Source organism: Mesoplodon mirus (genome assembly GCF_964341445.2).
Source record: "Mesoplodon mirus genome assembly, chromosome: 6".
Lineage (NCBI taxonomy): Eukaryota > Metazoa > Chordata > Mammalia > Artiodactyla > Ziphiidae > Mesoplodon > Mesoplodon mirus.
In genome coordinates, this window is record NC_138982.1 from 3,377,072 (window position 1) to 3,401,543 (window position 24,472).

The 24,472-nt window shown below is 36.1% G+C and overlaps 1 protein-coding gene across 3 annotated transcripts in view; it reads right to left on the minus strand.

Annotated features, from left to right (window-relative positions):
• The window catches only part of STAG1 (STAG1 cohesin complex component), a gene marked incomplete at its 3' end in the record, with an annotated part of 433,334 nt that overhangs the window by 142,273 nt on the left and 266,589 nt on the right, over positions 1–24,472 (minus strand). For all 3 annotated transcript variants that reach the window (XM_082624612.1, XM_082624613.1, XM_082624611.1), the window contains 2 exons: positions 11,587–11,738; positions 9,233–9,306 (listed from right to left, as the gene is read on the minus strand). In XM_082624612.1, the coding sequence (XP_082480738.1) occupies positions 9,233–9,306; positions 11,587–11,738 (226 nt within the window). The remainder of the gene's footprint in view (positions 1–9,232; positions 9,307–11,586; positions 11,739–24,472) is intronic.

Consider the following 24,472-nt stretch of genomic DNA (forward strand, 5'->3'; position numbering starts at 1 on the left):
CAGTCTCACCCACCAGGGGGCAGACACCAGAAACAAGAAAACTACAGTCACGCAGCTTGCAGATTGAATTTGGAAATGCAGGCCAGACAGTACCTTGGGACCAGCTAGGCCCTGGTCCTTGGATTACAAGAGGGGAGTGCACTGCTGGGAAGCATAGGATGTAACCTACAGAGGGGCACTTCTACAAGGTCGAGACATCACTGAAGACATCGAACAGGAAATTACCCAGAGACAAATGAAAACAAAAACACAACGATCCAAAACTTAAGGGACACAGGAAAAGCAGTTCTAAGAGGGAAGTCTGTAGTGATACAAACTTACCTCAGGAAACAAGAACAATCTCAAGAGAAATGTAACCAACTTACCACACATATAAAAATACAAATAGCAATTCAGACAAAATGACGTGACAGAGTAATATGTTTCAGATGAAGGAACAAGACAAAACTACAGAATAACAACTAAGTGACCTGGAGTCAGGCAATCTACCTGAGAAAGAGTTCAGAGTAATGATTGTAAAGATGATAAAAGGTACTGGGACGAGAATGGATGCATGGAGCGAGAAATTAGGAGTTTTTAACAAAGAATTAGAAAATATAAAGAAGAACCAAATAGAATTGAATAATACAATAACTGAAATGAAAAACATAATAGAAGGAATAAATAGCAGACTAAATGAGGCAGAAGAATGTATCAGTGAGCTGGAAGACAGAGTAGTGAAAATCACGGCCACAGAATAGAAAAAAGAAAAAAGAATGAAAAGAAATGAGGAAGTTTAAGAGAACTCAAGCACGCTAATATTCACATTATAGGGTCCCAGAAGGAAAAGAGAAAGAAAGAGCCTGAGAAAATATTTGAAGAGATAATAGCTGGAAACCTCCCTAACCCAGGAAAGAAAACAGTCACCCAAGTCCAGGAAGTAGAGCGTCCCATACAGGATTAACCCACAGAGGAACACACCTAGACACATTGTACTTCATGAACAAAAGTTAAAGATAAAGAGAGTGTATTAAAAGCAACAAGGGAAAAGCAACAAATTAAATACAAGGGAACTACAATAAGGTTACCAGCTGATTTTCCAGCAGAAACTATGCAGGCCAGAAGGGAGGGACACAATATTACTTGAAGTCATAAAAGAGAAAAACCTATAACCAAGAATACTCTACCAGCAAGGCTCTTGTTCAAACCTGATGGACAAATCAAAAGCTTTACAGACATGCAAATGCTAAAAGAAGTTAGTACCACCAAACTAGCTTTACAACAAATGCTAAAGGAACTACGCTGAAAAAACAGGCCACAACTAGAAACAAGAAAAGGACAAAATTGAAAAGCTCACTGGTAAAGGGAAACATATAATAGAAGTAGGAAATCATCCATATACAAAGCTGGTAGGGAGGTTAACAGGCAAAAGTAATAAAATCGTTTGTATCCCAAAAAAAACAACAGTTAAGGGATACATAAAAAAATTAGATATAAAATATAAGATCAAAAACAGTTATTGTGACGGGGAGGGGAGTACAAATGCAGGGTATCTAAAATGCATTTGAAATTAAGATATCAACAACTTAAAACATATATACAGACTGCTATATAAAAACCTCATGGTAACCACGAACCAAAACATGTAATAGATATACACACAAAACAGAAAAAGGAATCCAAACATAACACTAAAGACAGTCATCAAGTCACAAGGGAAGAGAACAAAAAAAGAAAGGAGAAAAAAAAGACCTACAAAAACAAATTCAAAACAATTAACAAAATGGCAATAAGAACATACACATTGATAATTACCTTAAATGTAAATGGATTAAACGCTCTAACCAAAAGACACAGACTGGCTGAATGGATGCAAAAAACAGGACCCATAGGTATGCTGCCTTCAAAGAGACTGACTTCAGATCTAGAGACACATACAGACTGAAAGTAAGGGGATGGAAAAAGTTATTCCACACAAATGGAAATCAGAAGAAAGGTGGAGTACCAATACTCATATCAGACAAAATAGACTTTAAAATAAAGACTGTAACAAGATATGAAGAGGGACACTACATGATGATCAAAGGATCAATCCAAGAAGAAGATATAACAATTGTAAATATATATGCACCCAACACTGGAGCACCTAAATATATAAGGCAAATGATAACAGATGCAAAAGGAGAAACTGACTGTAACAAAATAATATTTGGGGACTTTAACACCCGACTTACACCAAATGACAGATCATCCAGATAGAAAATCAATCAAGAAACACAGGCCTTGAATGACACCTCAGATGGACTTAAATGATATTCAGAGAACATTCCATCTGAAAGCAGCAGAATACACATTCTTTTCAAGTGTACATGGAACATACTCCAGGACAGATCACATGCTGGGTCACAAAGCAAGCTTTGGTAAATTTAAGAAAACTGAAATCAGATCAAGCATCATTTCTGACCACAACACTATGAGGCTAGAAACCAAGTTCAAGAAAAAAAGTGTAAAAAACACAAACATGTGGAGGCTGAACAATATCCTACAGAACAACCAATGGTTCACTGAAGACATCAAACAGGAAATCAAAAATTACCCAGAGACAAATGAAAACGAAAACACAATGATCCAAAACTTATGGGACACAGGAAAAGCAGTTCCAAGAGGGAAGTTTATAGCAATACAAACTTACCTCAGGAAACAAGAGCAATCTCAAATAGACAACCTAAATTTACACCTAAAGCAACTAGAGGAAGAAAAAAAACAAAACCCAAAGTTAGTAGAAGGAAAGAAATCATAAAGATTAGAGTAGAAATAAATGAAATAGAAATGAAGAAGACAACAGACAAGATCAATGAAACTAAAAGCTGGTTCTCTTAAAATATAAACAAAATTGATAAACCTTTAGCCAGACTCATCAAGAAAAAAAAGAGAGGGCCCAAATCAACAAATTAGAAATTAAAAAGGAGTGACAACTGACACGAAAAAAATACACAGAACCGTAAGAGACTACTACAAGCAACTCTATGCCAGAAAAATGGATAACCTAGAAGAAAGGGACAAATTCTTAGAAAGGTACAATCTCCCAAGCCTGAACCAGGAATAGAAAATAGGAACAGACCAATTACAAACACTGAAATGAATCTGTGATTAAAAAACTCCCATCAAACAAAAGTCCAGACCAGAAAGCTTCACAGGCGAATTCTATCAAATATTTAGAGAGGAGTTAACACCTATCCTTCTGAAACTATTTCAAAAAAATGCAGAGAAGGAACACTTTCAAGCTCATTCTATGAGGCTACATCATACATCACCCTGATACCAAAAACAGACAAAAATATCACACAAAAAGAAAATTACAGGCCAATATCACTGATGAACATAGATGCAAAAATCCTCAACAAAATACTAGCAATCTGAATCCAACAATACATTAAAAAGATCATACACCATGATCAAGCGGGATTTATCCCAGAGATGCAAGGATTTTTCAATATCCTCAAATCAATCAATGTGAGACACCATATTAACAAACTGAAGAATAAAAACTATATGATAATCTCAATAGATGCAGAAAAGCTTTTGATAAAATTCAACATCTATTTATGATAAAAACTCTTTAGAAGGTGGGCACAGAGGCAACACACCTCTACATAATAAAGGCCATATATGACAAACAGACAGCTAACATCATACTCAATGGTGAAAAACTGAAAGCATTTCCTCGAAGTTCAAAAAGAAGACAAGAATGCCACTCTCGCCACTTTTATTCAACATAGCTTTAGAAGTCCTAGCCAAGGTAATCAGAGAAGAAAAGGAAATAAAAGTAATCCAAATTGGAAAAGAAGATGTAAAACTGTAACTGTTTGCACATGACATGATGCTATACATAGAAAATCGTAAAGATGTTACCAGAAAACCATTAGTCCTCATCGATGAATTTGGTAAAGTTCCTGGATACAAAACATACAGAAATCTGTTGCACTTCTATACACTAACAACAAAACATCAGAAAGAGAAATTGAAGAAGCAATCCCGTTTATTATTGCATCAAAAAGAATAAAATACCTAGGAATAAACCTACAAAAGGAGGCAAAAGCCCTGTACTCTGAAAACTATAAGACACTGGCAAAAAGAAATGGAAGACAACACAGATGGAAAGATATACCGTGTTCTTGGATTGGAAGAATATTTTTTTTAATTAAAAAAATTTTTTAATTTATCTTTTAGAAATTGAAGTATAGTTTATTTACAGTGTTGTGTTAGTTTCAGGTGTACAGCACAATAATTCAGCTATACACACACACACACACACACACACACACACATATGCATTTTTTTTCAGATTCTTTACCCTTGTAAGTTATTACAAAACATTGAGTATAGGTCCCTGGGCTATGCAATAGGTCCTCATTGGTTATCTATTTTATATATAGTAGTGTTTATATGTTAATCCCAACCTCCTAATTCCTCTCTCCCTCTGTCCCCCTTTGGCAACCATAAGTTTGTTTTCTATGTCTGTGGGTCTACTTGTTTTATAATTAACTTCATTTGTATCTTCCATTTATCTGTCAATGGACATTTAGGCTGCTTCCATGTCTTGGCTATTGTAAATAGTGCTGATATGAATACTGGGGTGTATGTATCTCTTTAAATTATAGTTTCCTCTGAATATACGCCCAGGAGTGGGATTCCAGGATCATATGGTAACTTTATGTTTAGTTTTTTAAGGAACCTCCATGGTGTTCTCCATAGTGGCGGAACCAATTTACATTCTCACCAACAGTGTAGGAGGGTTCCTTTTTCTCCACACCCTCTCCAGCATTTATTATTTGCAGACATTTTGATGATGGCCATTCTGACTGGAGTGTGGTGATACCTCATTGTAGTTTTGATTTGCATTTCTCTAATAATTATGATGTTGAGCATCTTTTCTTGTGCCTGTTGCCATCGGTATGTCTTCTTTGGAAAAACGTCTAGGTAGGTCTTCTGCCCAGTTTTTTGATTGTTTTTTTTGTTTGTTTTTTTTATTGAGCTGTATGACCTGTTTGAATATTTTGGAAATTAATCCCTTGGTGGTGCACTGTTTGTAAATATATTCTCCCATTCCGTAAGTTGTCTTTTCATTTTGTTTATTATTTCCTTTGCTGTGCAAAAGCTTTTAAGTTTAATTAGGTCCCATTTAAAAAATATTTGTTTTTATTTCCATGATTCTAGGAGACAGATCTAAAATAATCTTGCTGCGAATTATGTCAAAGAGTGTTCCGCCTATGTTTTCCTCCTGGAGCTTTATAGTAACTGGTCTTACATTTAGGTCTTTAATCCATTTGAGTTTAGCTTTGTATATGGTGTTAGAGAACGGTCTAATTTCATTCTTTTACATGTAGCTGTCCAGTTTATCCAGCACCACTTCATTTTTTTTAATGATTCACTTTTTTATATAAATTTATTGTTTATTCATTTGGTTGCACCAGGTCTTAGTCACAGTTCACGGGCTCCTTAGTTGTGGCATGCAAACTCTTAGTTTCGGCATGCATGTGGGATCTAGCTCCCTGACCAGGGATCAAACCTGGGCCCCCTGCATTGGGAGCATGGAGTCTTAACCACTGCACCACCAGGGAAGCCCCCGGCACCACTTCTTGAAGAGACTGTCTTTTCTTCATTGTATATTCTTGCATCCTTTGTTGTAGATTAATTGACTATAGGTGCATGTGTTTATTTCTGGGCTTTCTATCCTGTTCCACTGATCTTTATTTCTGTTTTTGTGCAATACCATACTGTTTTGACAACTGTAGCTTTGTAGTATAGTTTGAAATCAGGGAGCCTTATTCCTCCAGGTCCGTTTTTCTTTCTCAGGATTGCTTTGCCTATTTGGGGTCTTTTGTGTTTCCATACAAATTAAACATTTTTTTGTTCCAGTTCTGTGAGAAATGCCATTGGTAATTTGATAGGGATTGCCCTGAATCTGTAGATTGTCTTGTGTAGTAGAGCCATTTTAACAATATTGGAAGAATCAATAAAAAAAGAAAGATATAAATGAACTTACTTACAAAACAGAAATAGAGTGACCGACACAGAAAACAAAGTTTTGGTTACCAAAAGAGATGGGCAGGGAGAAGATAAATTAGGAGGATGGGATTAACATATACACATTACTGTGTACAAAATGTAATAGATAACCAAGAAGGACCTAATGTATAGCACAGGGAAGTATACTCAATATTTTGTAATAACCTACAAGGGTAAAGAATCTGAAAAAAATTGATATACATTCATATACAGTAAGTCCCCTACATACGGACCTTTAAGTTGACAACTTTCAAAGACGTGAACGTGTGTTCGCATGTCTAATCATGTAAGTTAATTCACGTCTGGTGTACACTGTGATGTGTGTGCATCCTCTTCAAGTGGTTGTGCTTTTGTGTACTTTACTGTACAGTAATGTATATAGTAGTAGAGTATCTTTACTTCAAGCCCAGGATGTCCGGAAGCAAGTGTAAAAGCAGCAGTGATGTAGCTGGTACTGCTAAGAGGCACCAAGAATTGGAGGTCCAGGGCTTCCCTGGTGGCACAGTGGTTGACAGTCTGCCTGCCGATGCAGGGGACACGGGTTCGTACCCCGGTCCGGGAAGATCCCACATGCCACAAAGCGGCTAGGCCCATGAGCCATGGCCGCTAGGCCTGCACGTCCGGAGCCTGTGCTCCACAATGGGAGAGGCCACAACAGTTAGAGGCCCGCATACCACAAAAAAAAAAAAAAAAAAAAAAAAAAAAGGAATTGGAGGTCCAGAGCAAAGACAAAGAGAGAGACAAGAGGAAGAACAAGTAACTGCAGAACTGAAGAGATTTACGATGCAGGAAATGGCAAGGGAATTTTCTTTAGTTGAGGAGGCACTGTTAGTTTTTGGGGCACAGAACCCGAATGTGGAACAGTACACAAAGGTTACAGCAGCCATTTAGGATGCAATCCAGTGCTACTGTGTCATCTATGACGAGAAAAAAAGAGCTACTACCCAGACATCACTGGATCGTTTTTTCTAGAGGGTAGACCGAACTGAATCCAGCAAGGAACCAGAACCTGTGCCATCAGTGTCGGGCGTGAGTGAAACTGCAGCTGGCCCTCCATCTCCTGTGGCTGACGATCCTTCAGCTCTACCATCTCCCACCTCCTCTCCCTCCTCCAGTCAGTAACTCTTCTTCCCTGTTCACTTGATGCCAGCCTCTGTATGCCAGCTGTTGTACTGGACTACTGTACTTTTCAAGGTACTGTACTGCAAGATGAAAAATGTTTTATTGTTTGCGTGTGTTTGATTTTTATGAATTATTTGCATGAAAAGTATTATATACCTATTGCAGTACAGTGCTGTACTGCATAACCAATTGTGTTAGCTGGGTACCTAGGCTAACTTTCTTGGACTTAACAAGTTGGACTTACGAACACACTCTCGGAACGGAACTCATTTGTATGTAGGGGACTTACTGTATATATCTATATATCTATACATATATCTGTATCTATCTATCTATATCTATCTATATATATATCTGAATCACTTTGCTCTATATTCGAAACTAACAGGACATTGTAAATCATCTACATTTCAAAAAAAATGACTTTATAGCAATAAAAAGATTTAAATGAAGAAAAATAATATAGCATGATTATGTGTATGGGTTTTATTCCAAGAAGTTTAGGTTGAGTTAATGTTTAAAAAATCAACCAATTTAATTCACCACATTAACACTCTTAAAAAAGAAAAACTACATAATGATCTCAAAAGATGGAGAGAAGTATTTGACAAAATTCAATATCCATTCCTAACAAAGTCTCAGAAAACTAGGGATAGGAAACTTCCTCAACCAGATAAAGTTAATCTACAAAAAACTTACAATTAAGTCTTAAGGATGAAAGCCCTTCATTTTATTAGTGAAAGAAGCCAGACCAAGACACGAACAAAAATCAGGAGTACAAAGTGTAAATTCCATTTCTATAAAATTCTAGAAAATGTAAACAAATCAGTTAGGAAGGAGATCATTGATTGCTTAAGGATGGGAAAGGGGAGAGTGGCAGCAAAGGAGGAATTACAAAGTGGTAGGAGAAAACTTCTGAGGATAATGGATATATTCATTATCTTGCCTGTGGTAGTTTTACAGGTAGGGGTGTGTGTAATGTGTGTGTGTGTATGAAAAGTCATCAAATCATGCACTTAAATGTGCTATTTTATGTTAATTATATGTCTATAAAGCTATAATTTAAAAAAAAGACTGCAAGGCAGGTATACGGAAATTTTTGCTTTTTTGAAAATAAATTTGTCGATAATTCATTAACATGCATGGTTTATGTAAGAAAGAGGATGTGATACTCCATTCAGAGAATTCATACTCAAAGTAAAAGCCTTGGTTCTATTTCAAAAGAGTTTTACATTTTCAGTTAAAATAAAATGTTTTAAGGTAAATTATCGAAGTTACCAATTTTTCTTTTTAAAAAAATAATTTCCGTTTTAATTAACTTTTAAAACTAACTGACCAATTAAAGTCTTAAATGTGTCTAAAAACAGTGCATCTATTATCTGTGTCTATCTGCCTAAACATATCAAATCAAATTAATAGAAGGCAACAAGCGTATGTATATGATTCATTAATTCTCCATGAAATACGCTCATGTAGTATTTTAATAGGTCACACGTTTCACAGAAAGACAACTTGCAATGGAGCATGACAAAAATACTTCAGAAATACTTTGATCCTATTTTCTTGTGTATAGTTGAAGGTAAAGACGAGTGATGTTATAAAGATGCTGCATTATCTGCAGAGGTGCCCTCTACCGTACTCATTTCTCCCATCTTCACCAACACATTTTTAAAACACTGTTGGTTAATTTGATCATATAACAAGATGAGTACAAAAGGGCAGGAAGTAGGGAATTTAATTTTTTCAAATATGAAGACAATCAAATCTTATTAAGGCCACATTAACTTAATGATATCTTATTAATATTACATCAGTACAAATCCAAGTACATAGGATGTCTCTAACAGTACATGTTCTGAATCTGGAAGAGTGTGGCAATGATGGTGGTGGTACAATTTTGACCACAGTTAATAGTACATTTATTTAGCTTTTATACCCAAAGCTGTTTTCCGGCTAACGAAACAAATAATTAGAAAGTTTATATTTTTATTGCCTAGGACTACAAAGAAGCAATAAATTATTTAAGTTAAAGATGTTCTAAATGATTTTTAAAATCCCTTACCGGTATCTATGAACAAATATACCCTTAAAAATAGAGTTCATCATATTTTCGATTTCATCCTGATTTTCTTGTAGCTGAAATGAAAAATAAATATAAATTAAAATATTGATAATTTTATTTGCAATAAAGAGTTCCAATTGTTTTTAATTCCTGATTATTCTCATTCTGGGTAATTTTCAATCTTTCTTCTCATGTATTGTGCAACAGATGTCCGAAATTACCAGTATTCTTTCATTATTTCTATAGCTTTTCTACATTGGCTTAAAACCGCTTTCTGTCTCTCTCAACATGTATTACACAATGACTAAAAAGGAGTGGTGTGGCTAAGTGTGACCAGATTACTACCACAAAATATCATCTGCTTTGGGAATAGGCCTCAATTTCTTTACCTCTCCTGTCCAAACCAGGTCCCCTGCTTGGTTTTACATTTCTTGGTAACAGATCATCCTCGATTATCATATTTGCCACTATGTAAGAAAGTTCCTATTCCACCTAAAGTATCCAAATATTACTCTGCATCTGATTAGCACCAAACTGAGCATTGGTCAAATTCCCAATATAGGAGGAACAGCAGAAGATATCAAGGACACTAGCCATTAGTGGTGAAATGCAGCAACAAAATAAAATACTATAGAAAAGAGATAAATAAATTTCAGGCAATACTACACATCAGAGTTAAAGTTTGAGTTTACCACTCAAAAGGAACAAAAGCACTGATACAAAATCACATTCAAATTTTGAGTTTACTACTCAAAAGGAACAAAAGCACTGATACAAAATCACATTCAAGATGATGGTTTTTATTTTAATTTGTTCTGCAGTGAAACATTTGCTTTTACTGCATATACAAATGTGACAATAAAATTCCTTCAGACTTTCTCTTTTGCTATATGTTTTGTTTGGGGTTTTACTGAAATAACTTTGGGAATACCTTTATAGTAAATCATTCAAATACTGAAACTTACTATAAGTTCTACTTTTGCTGCATTTATTATATAAAAAATTAAATACTTTATAAGAGGTAGTTTGGTTAGCAGTTCTTACTGAAGTACAGTTCCAAAACTTACAATTATTTCTAGTACAGAATGTGCTATGAGTTGTACCGTGTTCCTCAAAACTTCATATGCTGAAGTCTTAACTCCCAGAACCTCAAACCTTATTTGGAAATAGGGTTACAGCAGATGTAATTAGCTAAGATGAGTTCATACTGGAGTAGGATGGGCCCCAAATCAAATATGACTGTCTCCTTTTTATAACGGAGAAATTTAGAGACACACACACAGTGAGAAGGCCATGTGAAGATTAGCGTTATCTGCCAGTTCTAGCTTATACAGCTGTGAGACAATAAATTTCTGTTCTAAAGAAAAACCAGGGACTTCCCTGGGGGCGCAGTGGTTAAGAATCCGCCTGCCAATGCAGGGGACACGGACTCGAGCCCTGGTCTAGGAAGATCCCACAGGCTGAGGAGCAACTAAGCCCGTGGGCCACAACTACTAAAGCCGGTGCACCTAGAGCACATGCTCCGCAACAAGAAAAGCCACTGCAATGAGAAGCCCCCGCTCTCCACAACTAGATAAAGCCCGTGTGCAGCAATGAAGACCCAACGCAGCCAAACATAAATAAAATTAAAAAATAATACTAATAATAAAAAAGGAAAAATCAGTGTGTGGTATGCGCTACAGCAGTCCTAGCACTCCAATACAGCACAGGCCACGAGTTAATCCTAAGTTTGTTGCTTCCCGCTGCCTGTTATAAGCCATGATTTGTTGACAGCAATATATTTATAGCACTGAGATATTATCCGTCGTATCAAGTTAAAATACAGACTAACACTGTACATCTAAAATTTTATTTCTGATTGGATGAATAAAAATGTTGCCTACTAAAAATCCAGTTTAAAATCTCTTTCAACACATTTATATGAAAATTTCACTGTAAAATTGGAACCAGTCTTATTATTCACAGAAATGTCTCATACATCTACTAATATCTAGTCTTTGGCTTTCTCCTGCAATGCATCTTTGCTGGCCCCTAGTTCTGATGTTAGTATTTACTGTGCTTCCTGGGCCCATAGCTTGATAATCTTTTTGAGTTATCTAATTCCCAGACCACCTTCTTTCTAAAGTATGGTTGTTCTGTTTCTCTTCTGCCCTCAGACAGCACTCAGATAATCAATCACTGGCTGGAAGCAAATTCCAGTTTCATTTGAAAACTTTGAGATCAAATAATCAAACTTAAAAAAAACCACAACTTTTAAAAATACACACAAACCTTTTTAGAGAGAATAAAAACACATATGATATATTTACTACACATTTACAGAATATAAGAATCACAGTTACTGTGAACCTTACCTCTTTGCGTTTTTGAAGTAGTAACTCCAACCTTTCGTTGGCTCTCTTCCCAATCATTTTATTTCTTTCAGCTTCATACTGTCTCTGTGTATTATCCTGATGAATACTGAGGTTTAAGGCAACATTCACCAGAGCAGTCATGAGCTTCATGGCTATGAAATAAAGTAAGATTATAGTATTCACCTGTGAATCAGAATTTCATCCATAAGATTACAAATTTATAACAGAAGTGGATGATGGAAGGAAACCAGTCAACTTCTATGTTTTACAATCTAGGCATAATTTAAATAAGAAAGATGAAAAATTATTTTATAGAAATAAACTCACCATTTTAGTCTGTGACAATTTTCTCTGCCTCAGTGTCCCTATAAGCTTGGCTCATTAACATTCCCACTTAAAAACAGACTCATCCTGGGAGTTCCCTGGTGGTCCAGTGATTAAGACTTGGTGCTTTCACTTCCGTGGCCCTGGGTTCAACCCCAGGTCGGGGAACTAAGATCCCAAAAGCTGCTCAGTTTGGCCAAAAATACTCCAAAAAACCCAAAACGGACCCATCCTAATTATCAGCAGCAAGGATTTATGTAGTCTTTTCAACAACCCCTTTCCCTCACCTTCAAACATACACAACCTAAGTAAGAGCATACTAACCAAACCTTTTAGACCTTTCTTTTGGCCACCAATTCTATGTATACAATTGCTTCCTTAATACCTTTACTTAGATGCGTCAAAGGTGTCTCATTTGCTTACAATCAATTCATGACTTTTACTCCCAAAGATGGTCCTTTCTCTGTGTTCCTCACCTCAATGAATGGCATAACCTCTGATCCCTGAAAAATAGACTGAACCTACCAAAGTCATTAAATTCATTAAAAATATATTCTGTGAATTTCTGATCTGTTTCCCCAGTCACAGTGTTATATTTTTAAACACTCACTTGTATTTGTAAATCTAATTAAATATTATCAAACTTCTCTTTCAAGTCCTCTGAGCAACAGGTATGACCTTAACCTTTTGTCTATTCATATTAACTTTCATCATTGAGATGATAACAGTGTAGGGAATTCTGGTAAAGGAATAAAAGAGTTTGTGATGGTAAAATGATCTCCATTTTTTTTCACTTAGTTTATTTATCTGCAAATACCAATGTTCAGTTATTAATGAGTGTTTTGGAAGAACCAATCTAAACATCTGCAAACATATACATAACTAAAGATGAGCATGCATTTCTTTTAAAACTTCTAAAATTTCCCTTTAATTAAATATATAAACATGTATACATAATAGTGTAACTATATCTATCTATCTATCTATACACACACACACACAAACACACACACACACTTCGTTATTCGGAAACTCTATCTACATTTTGGACAAATCCATGTTACTAGCGATTGCTACTGCCCTCAAACCAAAATACAAGACAAAAATCCTAAAAATAAAATGTATTTAAGTTAGTGAGTAGTTAGAAATGCATTTAAATGAAAATGTTTCCCTTTTCCTGAGATACAGCATCTAAATATAATAAATTGAGAAATCTTCTTGTGTTTTGAAATATAGGCTAGTGATTTTACAACATTTTACACATTGTCAGTAGAATACCTCTGAAGGTTAAAAGTACTCTTAAAATTAATCTGTATAAAAAAGAACAGCTCAAAGGCAGAAGGGATCTGGTACATTCAAATTGCCCAAGTCAGGGATAACAGAAAACAGTTTAACAGAGCTTGTCCTAAGCATACAAAGTCATACCCAAATGGACCTTAATTCAGTTTATACTTCTAGATCTCTAAAATAAAATGACTTGAAGATCAACGAGTTGGAAAGCATTAAAAATTAACACCAACCCTGGCTGGAATTCACCAGCGGAAGCTGAAATACAGATTTTCTTGAACTTAATCGTTTTTTGTCTTCAGCTATATATCTCCTTGGGAACCCAGATCCCAAACTCCAACTGTCATTGTGTAATGACCCTCCTCCCATCCTAGGTATATATAAACAACAAAATATATCAACATACTAAAAAAAAAAAATGTAAAATGATCAATACATTTTCAGAAACATATTAGATACGATAGAGCAGTATTTACTGAGATGTTTATGGACCTGTAAAATTTAAACTTCACTGAAATTTTCACTTTAAATACTAACATATAAGCAAATAAACAGCTATTGAGGAAAGACTTCTAACTTAACTATATAGATACAACATGGGGATTGTGATAGGGATTATTGAGTCCACTGAAAAAAGACTCATTCCTGCATAGAGTGAGCACTAATTAAGTTTTACTGGTATTACTAACAGAATTTTATAAATTTTATAAATCCAGTAATTCAGCCTGGTTTCTGGGATGTGGGCTTTTTTTTTTTTTTTTTTTCCTTTTGCGGTACGCGGGCCTCTCACCATTGTGGCCCCTCCCGTCGCGGAGCACAGGCTCCGGACACGCAGGCCCAGTGGCCATGGCTCACGGGTCCAGCCTCTCCGCGGCATGTGGGATCTTCCCGGACCGGGGCACGAACCCGCGTCCCCTGCATCAGCAGGCAGACTCTCAACCACTGCGCCACCAGGGAAGCCCCGGGATGTGGGCTTTGAAGTGCCTTCTCTTTGTCTACCAAGGAGAATACTTAATTTAGCCTTCATATTTTAACTGTTGGCTACAGAATGGCAAACTTGTTCTACTGCTGTGCTACTAAGAATGTGTTCTGCAAATATGTGTTGACCACAAATGGCCTGTTACCAGTTCATTAAAAGTATAAATTTGGAAGTAGGTTTTTAGAAATTTTTATAACAATCTGACACAATAATCTTATGTCTACTGAATCTAGTAAAAAAATGACACTAAGATCATAATTAAAAAACTATTCTTTCACCACAGAGAGTTCAAAAAACACTTATTTAATTTAGTGCTTCCTCATTCATTTACCAATCCGTAAGTACTGAGCATTGTTTTGTGTACTAGAAGCACAAAAGTGAATGAGACCGAGTATCTGCTTCCATGATTTTTATCTTCTAGTGAGGAGAAAATAATATATCAATAGATAATATACAAATGAAAAAGTATATCAGTTAAAGAAAAAATATATGGTTAAAAAAAGTAAAGTATGGTAAAAAGGACAGAGAGCAAACGGGGTGGCTGGGCCTCTCTGAAGAGCTCATATTTAAGCATGCGTGAGTCAATGAGCATGATTATATGACAGAAAGGGTCCCAAGGAAAGGGAATAAAAAGTGCAAAGGTTATGAGGTAAATTGTTATGAGAGAGGACTCATAAAAGAGCAAGGTACTTAGTGTGGCTGAAGCACAGAAATAGGCAGAAGCAGGATACAAGGTTGAGGAGGAAATCAAAAGGCCAGGTTGTAAGAGTTTTAACTAGGATCTAGTTAGGACTCAAGAATTAAATCTAAATGAGATAAGATCCACTGGAAATTTTGGTGTGGGTGAGAAATAGTCTGATTTATACTTTTAAATGCTATGTGAACAGACTATAGAAGAGTAAAAGTGGAAGAAGGGAGACCAAATAGAACACTGAAAGAGAACTGAACATATTTTGCCAAAAGCTTACAATAATGAATCTCGAGTTTTTGGCCTTGAGCAACTCAGTAAAGCAATGCCAGCTTGGATTGAAGTGGTAGCAGTAGGTGGAGAGAAAGTTAGATCTGAAATATATTTCCAAGGTAGAGCTAAAAGAATATGATAATATAGGAAATGAGAGAAATAGGAAAGGCAAGGGTAATTAGAATGTCTTGTGCATATTAGTTATCTAAGTGGAGATGGTTAATAGATATACATCATCATAAAAATATTGGTTTTTAGAGCCATTAAACTGGATAGCATATCGATTCAATGAACGACTATTCAGCCACTAGGAAAAAATGAGGCATGATTTATATGCTGTAAAGAAAAGTCTGCCAATAAACTTCTTGGTGGAAAAAAAAGGCAAGATGCCTGTCACTGTGTATATTATATCATTTACGCATGAAGAAAGAATGCATTATTTATTATTATGGGCCAGTCACTCTTCTAAGCTCTTTACACACACTTATTCATTTATACCTCACAACTCTATCAAGTTAAGTATTATAATTATTTCTTTTATACGTAAGAGAAAACTGAGGTACAGATTGACTAAGAGACTTGGCAATTACACAGCCAATAACTGGCAGAGATAGAATTTGATTACAGCCGTCATGCTCCATAGTCTAAGTTCTTAACCACTACACCATACTGCCTCTCACTGAATATGTATGTGCTATCATATTCATAAAATCTTTGGAAAGATATATAAGAAACAGGCAACTTTGGTTGCATTCAGAGAAGGGAATTTGATGGCTGAGAGCCATGGGTAGAACACTGACATTTCACCATATAACATTTTTAAGTCTGGAATTTTAAATCGTATGACAGCATTACTCTCTCACCATCATTTTTTTAATTAATTTATTTTTTATACAGCAGGTTCTTATTAGTTATCTATTTTATACATATTAGTGTATATATGTCAATCACAATCTCCCAATTCATCCCACTGCCCCCCCCACTTCCCCCCCCACCCGGTGTCCATCTGTTTGTTCTCTACATCTGTGTCTCTATTTCTGCCTTGCAAACCGGTTCATCTGTACCATTTTTCTAGATTCCACATACATGCGTTAATATATGATATTTGTTTTGCTCTTTCTGACTTACTTCACTCTGTATGACAGTCTCTAGATCCATCCACATCTCTACAAATGACCCAATTTCGTTCATTTTTATGGCTGAGTAATATTCCATTGTATATATGTACCACAACTTCTTTATCTATTCGTCTGTTGATGGGCATTTAGGTTGCTTCCATGACCTGGCTATTGTAAACAGTGCTGCAATGAACACTGGGGTGCATGTGTCTTTTTGAATTATGGTTTTCTCTGGGTATATGCCCAGTAGTGGGATTGCTAGGTCATATGGTAATTCTATTCTTAGTTTTTTAAGGAACCTCCATACTGTTCTCCATAGTGGCTGTATCAATTTACATTCCCACCAACAGTACAAGAGGGTTCCCTTTTCTCCACACCCTCTCCAGCATTTGTTGTTTACAGATTTTCTGACGATGCCCATACTAACTGGTGTGAGGTGATACCTCATTGTAGTTTTGATGTGCATTTCTCTAATAATTAGTGATGTTGAGCAGCTTTTCATGTGCCTCTTGGCCATGTGTATGTCTTCTTTGGAGAGATGTCTATTTAGGTCTTCAGCCCATTTTTTGATTGGGTTGTTTTTTCTGGCAGTGTTGGATCTTCCTTGTTGCACGGGGGGTTTCTCTAGTTGTGGCGCATGGGCATCTTATTGCAGTGGCTTCTCTTGTTGCAGAGCACAGGCTCTAGGCGTGCAGGCTTCAGTAGTTGTGGCATTCGGGCTCAGTAGTTGTGACTCGCAGGCTCGGTAGTTGTGGCACACGGGCTTAGTTGCTCAAAGGCATGTGGGATCTTCCCAGACCAGGGCTTGAACCTGTGTTCACTGCATTGGCGGGTGGATTCTTAAACACTGCGCCACCCAGGAAGTCCCAGGTTGTCTGTTTTTTAATACTGAGCTGCATGAGCTGTTTATATATTTTGGAGATTAATCCTTTGTCTGCTGATTCGTTTGCAAATATTTTCTCCCATTCTGAGGGCTGTCTTTTCGTTTTGTTTATAGTTGCCTTTGCCGTGCAAAGGCTTTCAAGTTTCACTAGGTCCCATTTGTTTATTTGTGTTTTTATTTCCATTACTCTAGGAGGTGGGTCAAAAAAGGTCTTGCTGTCATCTCACCACCATTATTATTTTATTTTTTATCTTTTTTTGCGGTATGCGGGCCTCTCACTGTTGTGGCCTCTCCCGTTGCGGAGCACAGGCTCCAGACACACAGGCTCAGTGGCCATGGCTCACGGGCCCAGCCGCTCTGCAGCATATGGGATCTTCCCAGACCGGGGCTCAAACCTGCGTCCCCTGCATCGGCAGGCAGACTCTCAACCACTGCGCCACCAGGGAAGCCCACCACCATTATTTTTTAATAGAAATAATAAAAACATGGAATTGGCTTTTACTTTATTCACTGAGGAGTGAATAAAGATAGAAAAGATAAAAAGGTCTTTAGATTGAGTCTGAGATAATTCAATATTTACAGTTTAGCTTTCTACAATCCACCAAAACAGTGCTTTAAGAAGGAAGAAGTAGTTATGTCTTTCAAGAAAGATGACAATGGAGCTGCCCAGTGCTTTTTGACACTAAGAAGGTAACTGCTGACCTCAACAAGAGCAAAGGCAGTGAACAGGTAGATAGAAACCTGACTGGAGTGGGTTTAAAGAGAATAAGAAGAGAGTGAGTAGAGACAGTAAATAGAAATAATTCTTTGAGATTTGCTATAAAGAAAAGGAGAAAAACAGGACTGTAGCTAAGGAGCATGTGGAAACAAGGGAGGGAGTGATGGTCAGTCTTATGTGTCAACTTGGCTAGGCTACGGTATCCAGTTATTTAATCAAGCACTAATTCAGGTGTTACCGTGAAGGTATTTTGTAGATAAGATTAACATCTGTAAGTAAAGGAGACTACCTTCAAAAATGTGGTGGCCTCATCCAATCAGCTGAATGCTTTAAGAGCAAAAACTGAGGTTTCCTAGAAAAGCAATTTCTGCCTCAAGACTGTACAACTCCTGCCTAAGTTTCTAGCCTGCTGGCCCGCCCTACAGATTTAAAAATTGCCAGCTCGCAAATTGTGTGAGCCATTCACTAAAATAAATCTTTCTCTCCCCAAATATATATATCTTTGTGTGTGTATGTTTGTATGCAAATAAGAAAGCAAGTAACTAGGGCTTCCCTGGTGGCGCAGTGGTTGAGAGTCCGCCTGCCGATGCAGGGGACATGGGTTCGTGCCCCAGTCCGGGAAGATCCCACATGCCACGGAGCGGCTGGGCCCGTGAGCCATGGCCGCTGAGCCTGCGTGTCCGGAGCCTGTGCTCCACAACGGGAGAGGCCACAACAGTGAGAGGCCCGCATACCGCAAAAAAAAAAAAAGAAAGCAAGTAACTAAGTATATCTCCCGATGGGTCTGTGTTTCTGAAGGGCCCTAACTGATACAGAGTGTTTCTAAAAGATAAAGGCTGTTATAGCATATTAATATAATGATAAAGGGGATGGGGAAACTGAAGCAGGACAGAGAGAAAAAACACCCTGAAGAGTAAAGTTTTTGAGGCGGTGAACAGGAATTGGATCCACTGCACAAGGGCAAGGACTAACCTTAGATAGATAGTACTGTAATAAGAGAAAAAGCAGAGTATATGTGTACTGGTGCACCTAGATAAGTAGGTTTAATCACTGAAGGATTCTCTTCTGTCTCTACAAAGCTAGCAAGATAATCAGCTAATTGTGAAGAAAAGAGGATAGCAGATGCTACAGGTTTGAGGAGAAGGTGTGAAATAATCTTATAAGAAAGTAGGAATATCCATGGCATAGAATACTGTAATAGGATTGCTAGGCAGCACTAAAGGTCCACTTGAGAGAAAAATGTAAAATGCCCAGCCATTATAACTATGTGTTGTTCTATAGCCACTTTCAGCTCCACTTGTGTAGGTATGGAACAGGTAGTAATATGAGGTTTTCCTAGGGGGGTATAATGGAGAGCAAGGATGTTGAGGGTCCTTCATGAGAAGGACATGATTATAATAAATCTGGATAACAGAATCTAAGCTAGGAAAGTGGAGGCAGTGAGGACATCAAGAACACTAAAAAAAGGGCCTCCCTGGTGGCGCAGTGGTTGAGAGTCCGCCTGCCGATGCAGGGGATACGGGTTCGTGCCCCGGTCTGGGAGGATCCCATATGCCGCGGAGCGGCTGGGCCCGTGAGCCATGGCCGCTGGGCCTGCGCATCCGGAGCCTGTGCTCCGCAACGGGAGAGGCCACAACAGTGAGAGGCCCGCATACCGCAAAAAGGAAAAAAAAAAAAGAACACTAAAAAAAAGAGTATCAAAGAATTTAAAGACCCAATAGAAGAAAAACAATGTTGGAGCTGGGAACATATAAAACAAAAACTGGAACAAAATAGATTATTGGCAAATGGGATGGTTAAAATTAAGATTATGGACATTGGCCCTTTTATTTACTATTCAACAATTTGCATTTATGTGTTCTTCAACATAAAAATGAAAACTAAAAAGCTGCCTTTATATTTAGTGATACCTACTATACTTTTGAAAACTATTACTATAAACCCTGGAAATATATTTGATAATGGGACAAAACTAAATTTTAAAGAGAGGTATGATTATATTCCCTCTTTTTTTAATTGAAGTATAGCTGACTTACAATGTTGTGTGAGTTTCTGGTGTACAGCAAAGTGATTCTAGTTATACATATATACATATTTTTTCATAATGGTTTATTACAGGACATTGAATATAGTTCCCTGTGCTATATAGTTCAACACTGTTATCTGTTTTATATATAGTAGTTGGTATCTGCAAATCCCAAACTCTTAATTTATCCCCCCCACCCCCTTTCCCCTTTGGTAACCATAAGTTTGTTTTCTATGTCTGAGTCTATTTCTGTTTTGTAAATAAGTTCATTTTTATCATATCTTAGATTCCACATATAAGTGATATCATATGGCCTTTGTCTTCCTGATTTACTTCACTTAGTATGATAACCTCTAGGTCTACCCATGTTGCTGCAAATGGCATTACTTCGTTATTTTTTATGGCTGAGTAGTATTCCATTGTAATTATGTTCCTTCTTTAGTTTTAAAAAACTTATTTAAAAAAACAAAAAGGCTTACAACAAACTTCCACTTTCCAAATAATAAACATTTAATCAATCCCTGTCTCTTAAAAACCCAACCAAAATAACAAGAAAACAGTTTTCTTCAGTAAATCCAGAAAATTACCTGCAACCCCAAACCACAATGTATCAATATACATATATGGAAAGCAGATGGATGAAGCATGCAAATCAAACCAAATGGTTGAAAAAGCTTGACAACTATATCTAAAGAAATACAAAAAGAAAAACAATTTTGCTCTGTAGAACCCAAAAGCATTAAGGAATTGGAGAAGTATTGGTGTCCAAAGAAGATGCAGTGAAATAAGGTCTGAAAATAGGAGCATTATTTCAAAGGTTGTATAGTAAAGTAATTAAATCTCCACTTGAACCTAGGCAGTCAGGCAATTCCCCCAACATACACTCATCTTGGAAGTCCAGAAAGTGTATTCCCTGAAGAATATAAACCAGAGATTTGGACTCATCAGACACAGAGAAGGGACATAGGTGAAGTGCAGAGTGCCCTGGGTGCTCCTTCACCCTGTATAACTCCCAAATGGCAGACAGCAAACAGACTTAAGGAGACTGAAAGATCCTTCTGCAAAGAAGCTGAACTTCCCCAGGGAAAAATAATTATCAATATCAAGAGTTTAGGATCCACAGTGAAAATGGTATGTGACCACAGGAACACCCTACCGTGATGCTCACCAAAGAGGCCAGAGCCATTGCCCCTCCCTGTCAAACACAACATACACACACACACCCATGCCACCACCAACCCCCACCCTCTCTGGCAATCAGCTCTTTAGTGTCTCATTGTCAGCAATGACTAGAAAGCCAATGAACAGATACTTAAGGAACGTTTCCAACATGAAAGACACTTATAAAAGCAGAGAATCAGAAAAGAGGTCAGAGTAGGGTGTCAAAAAAACCTTCAGAGTAATAATTAATGTTGTCAAAGAGAGATAAAAGAAAATGTTACATCCATGAAACAATGTTAAAAAAAAAGACTTGGAGAATGCAAGAACTCTTAAAATATTTAAAATGATAATGAAAATTAAGCTAAATAAAGTTGAAGAAATACAAGAAAAGTGAACAAAAAGACGAAGGAATGGAAGCTAAAAGAGAAATAACAAGAAACTCAGGATTGATTCAACAGATTAACATCCAAGTAATATGTATTCTATAAAGAGTGCCCAGCATAATGAATGAGAAATTATATACACACATTAGGGTATGTCACCATGATATTTCAGAAAATCAGGAACAAAAAGAACATAAAGCTTGCAAAGACAAGAAACAGGATCAGAATCAGAACTTTGAAACAGGATTGGACTTCTCAACAGCAATACTGGAAACAAGAGGAAAAATTCTGAAGAAAATTTTCAGTAAGTTCTACATTGGTTCAATTAAATGTAAGAATAATTTTTCAGGCATGTAAAATCTCAAATATATACTTTTCCAACACTCTTTTTCTCAAGAAGCTATCAAAAAACATGCTACCCAAAAATGAGAGAATAAATTTAAAGAAAAAAAAAGGGCAAGCCAAAGACAGGGGATTCAACAAAAGACAAAGGATCCAAATAATGGCAGAAAAGTTAAATAACTTAAAGAACATATAGATTTTAGAAAACAACGTAGCCTTATCAAACATAATTGCAAAAAATTAAAAGTACAGAAAATGTACCCCACAAAATTGATTATAACATCCTAGTATTTGTTTAAAAATAAAATTCCTCACATAAAAGGAAACACCAACATGTCATGACAAAATTAAGAAGTGGTATGATTATGGCTAATTTTTATTTTTGTACTTTTCTCCTTTTCTGAATTCTTTGTAAGTTGTATATGTAATTTTATATGTACAGAAAATGTTTAAACATACAACATGGAAGTATTAATGAAAAATCTACAAGAAATTTTCTCAATTTCTCTATCCTCTTTGGAGCCAAACCAAGCGAGCTCTGTCATTCTATCACAGTTATAACATCAGACACTTACTGAATGACTTGTATATGTGAAACATTTAACACGAATTATTTCATTTAAGCCTCACAACACTCCTATAAAATGGGACTATTAGTAGCAATACTATACAGATGAGGAAAGTGAGGCGCCAAAGTTAAGTAACTGGTCCAAGGTCACCAAGTTGATACATAAAAGATATGATTATAAAATGATTTTAAAAATCATAATTTCTTTACAAAAACTAGCCCCCAAAAGAAAACTAATTTTCATACCTGATGACAGAAAGTAAAGGAGATAAATCTAAGAAAATGATACTTCTGTAACCAGAAAATGTAAAACATACCTATATTTACATTTGAAAGAGTAATTACATTTAAAAAGTTTACTGTATTTTATGTGTACAGTTATATGATATAATGGCCCTCACAAATTTGGTCAATTATTGGGCATTAATCTCATGAGAACACCAAAAGTCTACTACATACAAATTCTAGAAAGGTGAGAAAAAAGTGTTATATCTAGAGGAGCAATGAGAAACACAAAGGTATTAAAGTTAAAAAAAATGCACTGGTGAAAATACAAAGCAAGGAGAAAGTAAAAATTTCTTTAATGAATAAAAGGAAAATAAAATATAAAGAAATTAAGGAAGAGAGATTATTTATACTCTACAGTCTGCTCTTTGATGATGCCAGATTGACCTAAAATTTTGAGGTTCTAACCATAGCAACCAGAAATATTCAGTCTGGTTAAGAGTTATAAAATACCTACTGAATTTAATAAATAGAATTTGGCATGTGAGAGCCAAAAGATATGTAAAAATGAAAGTGCATGCTGTTAGTTTTCTTAATAGCAGTTTTTGAAAGATCTGTTTATTTACTTGTTTGTTCTGATTTCCCCGTTTGCAATTTCTATTACAAAAATAGGTGTTCAGTAAATTCTGAGGAAAAAAAACACGAGTGAAGGGAAACACTGCACACACTACTGGTTCTTACTGTCATTACAGAATAACAGCTGCAGTTTACTAAATGTCAGGCACTAGTTCAAGCTTTCTTAATTTCTTTTAATGAGGTAGCTATCATTATCTTTCCCACTTTGCATATGAAGAAAGTGAGGCCAAAAGGACTTGTCCAAATTACCCAATTACTAAAAGGCAGAAAGGGGTATGTATTCAGACAGTCTGGTCCAGAACCCATTCTATGAACCCTATATTATATGGTTTCAGCAACCAAAAGCCAAAGAAAAGGCATCAATTTACTGAGACAAGATTATTTTCAGTCTGTGATGGGAGAACAAAGAAATTTCTTACAGCTTATCTTTTCTCAGAGTAAAAGTCCAGAGATACTGACTTGGTAAAAAAATGTTAATCAACAACAAATCATATGTCAATATAAAATCAACCATATACCAATATAATAATGTTAAACAATGAGATACAAAGAAATGTTTACTTCCCCAAGAATCTGAGAGTGACCTATTATTGTTAACTAGTGGTAAAGACTGGCCTCCCAGCATAATGAGGCCACCTGACTGTCATATGATGATCTTAACCACATTTTCTAATTTTTTCATAATTCATTTTAGAAAAAATAGAACAGAATCAATCACCATGCTATTATTAATAAAATTTTGTAGTCTTAATCCTCCTTTGTTCAAATTAGCATTTTCACTTTAGAAGTGAGAGGTAGCCAATATCAATCTATTTGTAACATAGAAAATTATGCAGGTGAGAAAACAGCAAATGATAAAAAAAGGTAAACCAACATTACCCATCTCACCATCTAACAAAAATTTGAAGTCACCAACTTCTAACATATTGGCATACATTTTAAAAACAAATGCCTAAGTATAATATAACTATAAATCTAAAAAATAGATCCTTTGAGAGTAGAATTATCTTTATAATACCAAACAACACAGTGGTAAAACAAAGGGAAACCTACTTGTTTTTGAGCTGGAGGAGGAAAATATTTTTTCATGAAAATTCCATGAAATTGGGGAAAGAAAATATGGCCAGCCTCAGATTGTAAATCCACAAAATAATGACAAAATACTACTTATATAAATTAAATCCACAAACTATGTTCTATTCTAATATGTCTGAGATAGCTATTTAGAAAAGCAACAGAGGCACTTAATTCTGAAGATAAATCGGTAATGAAAAC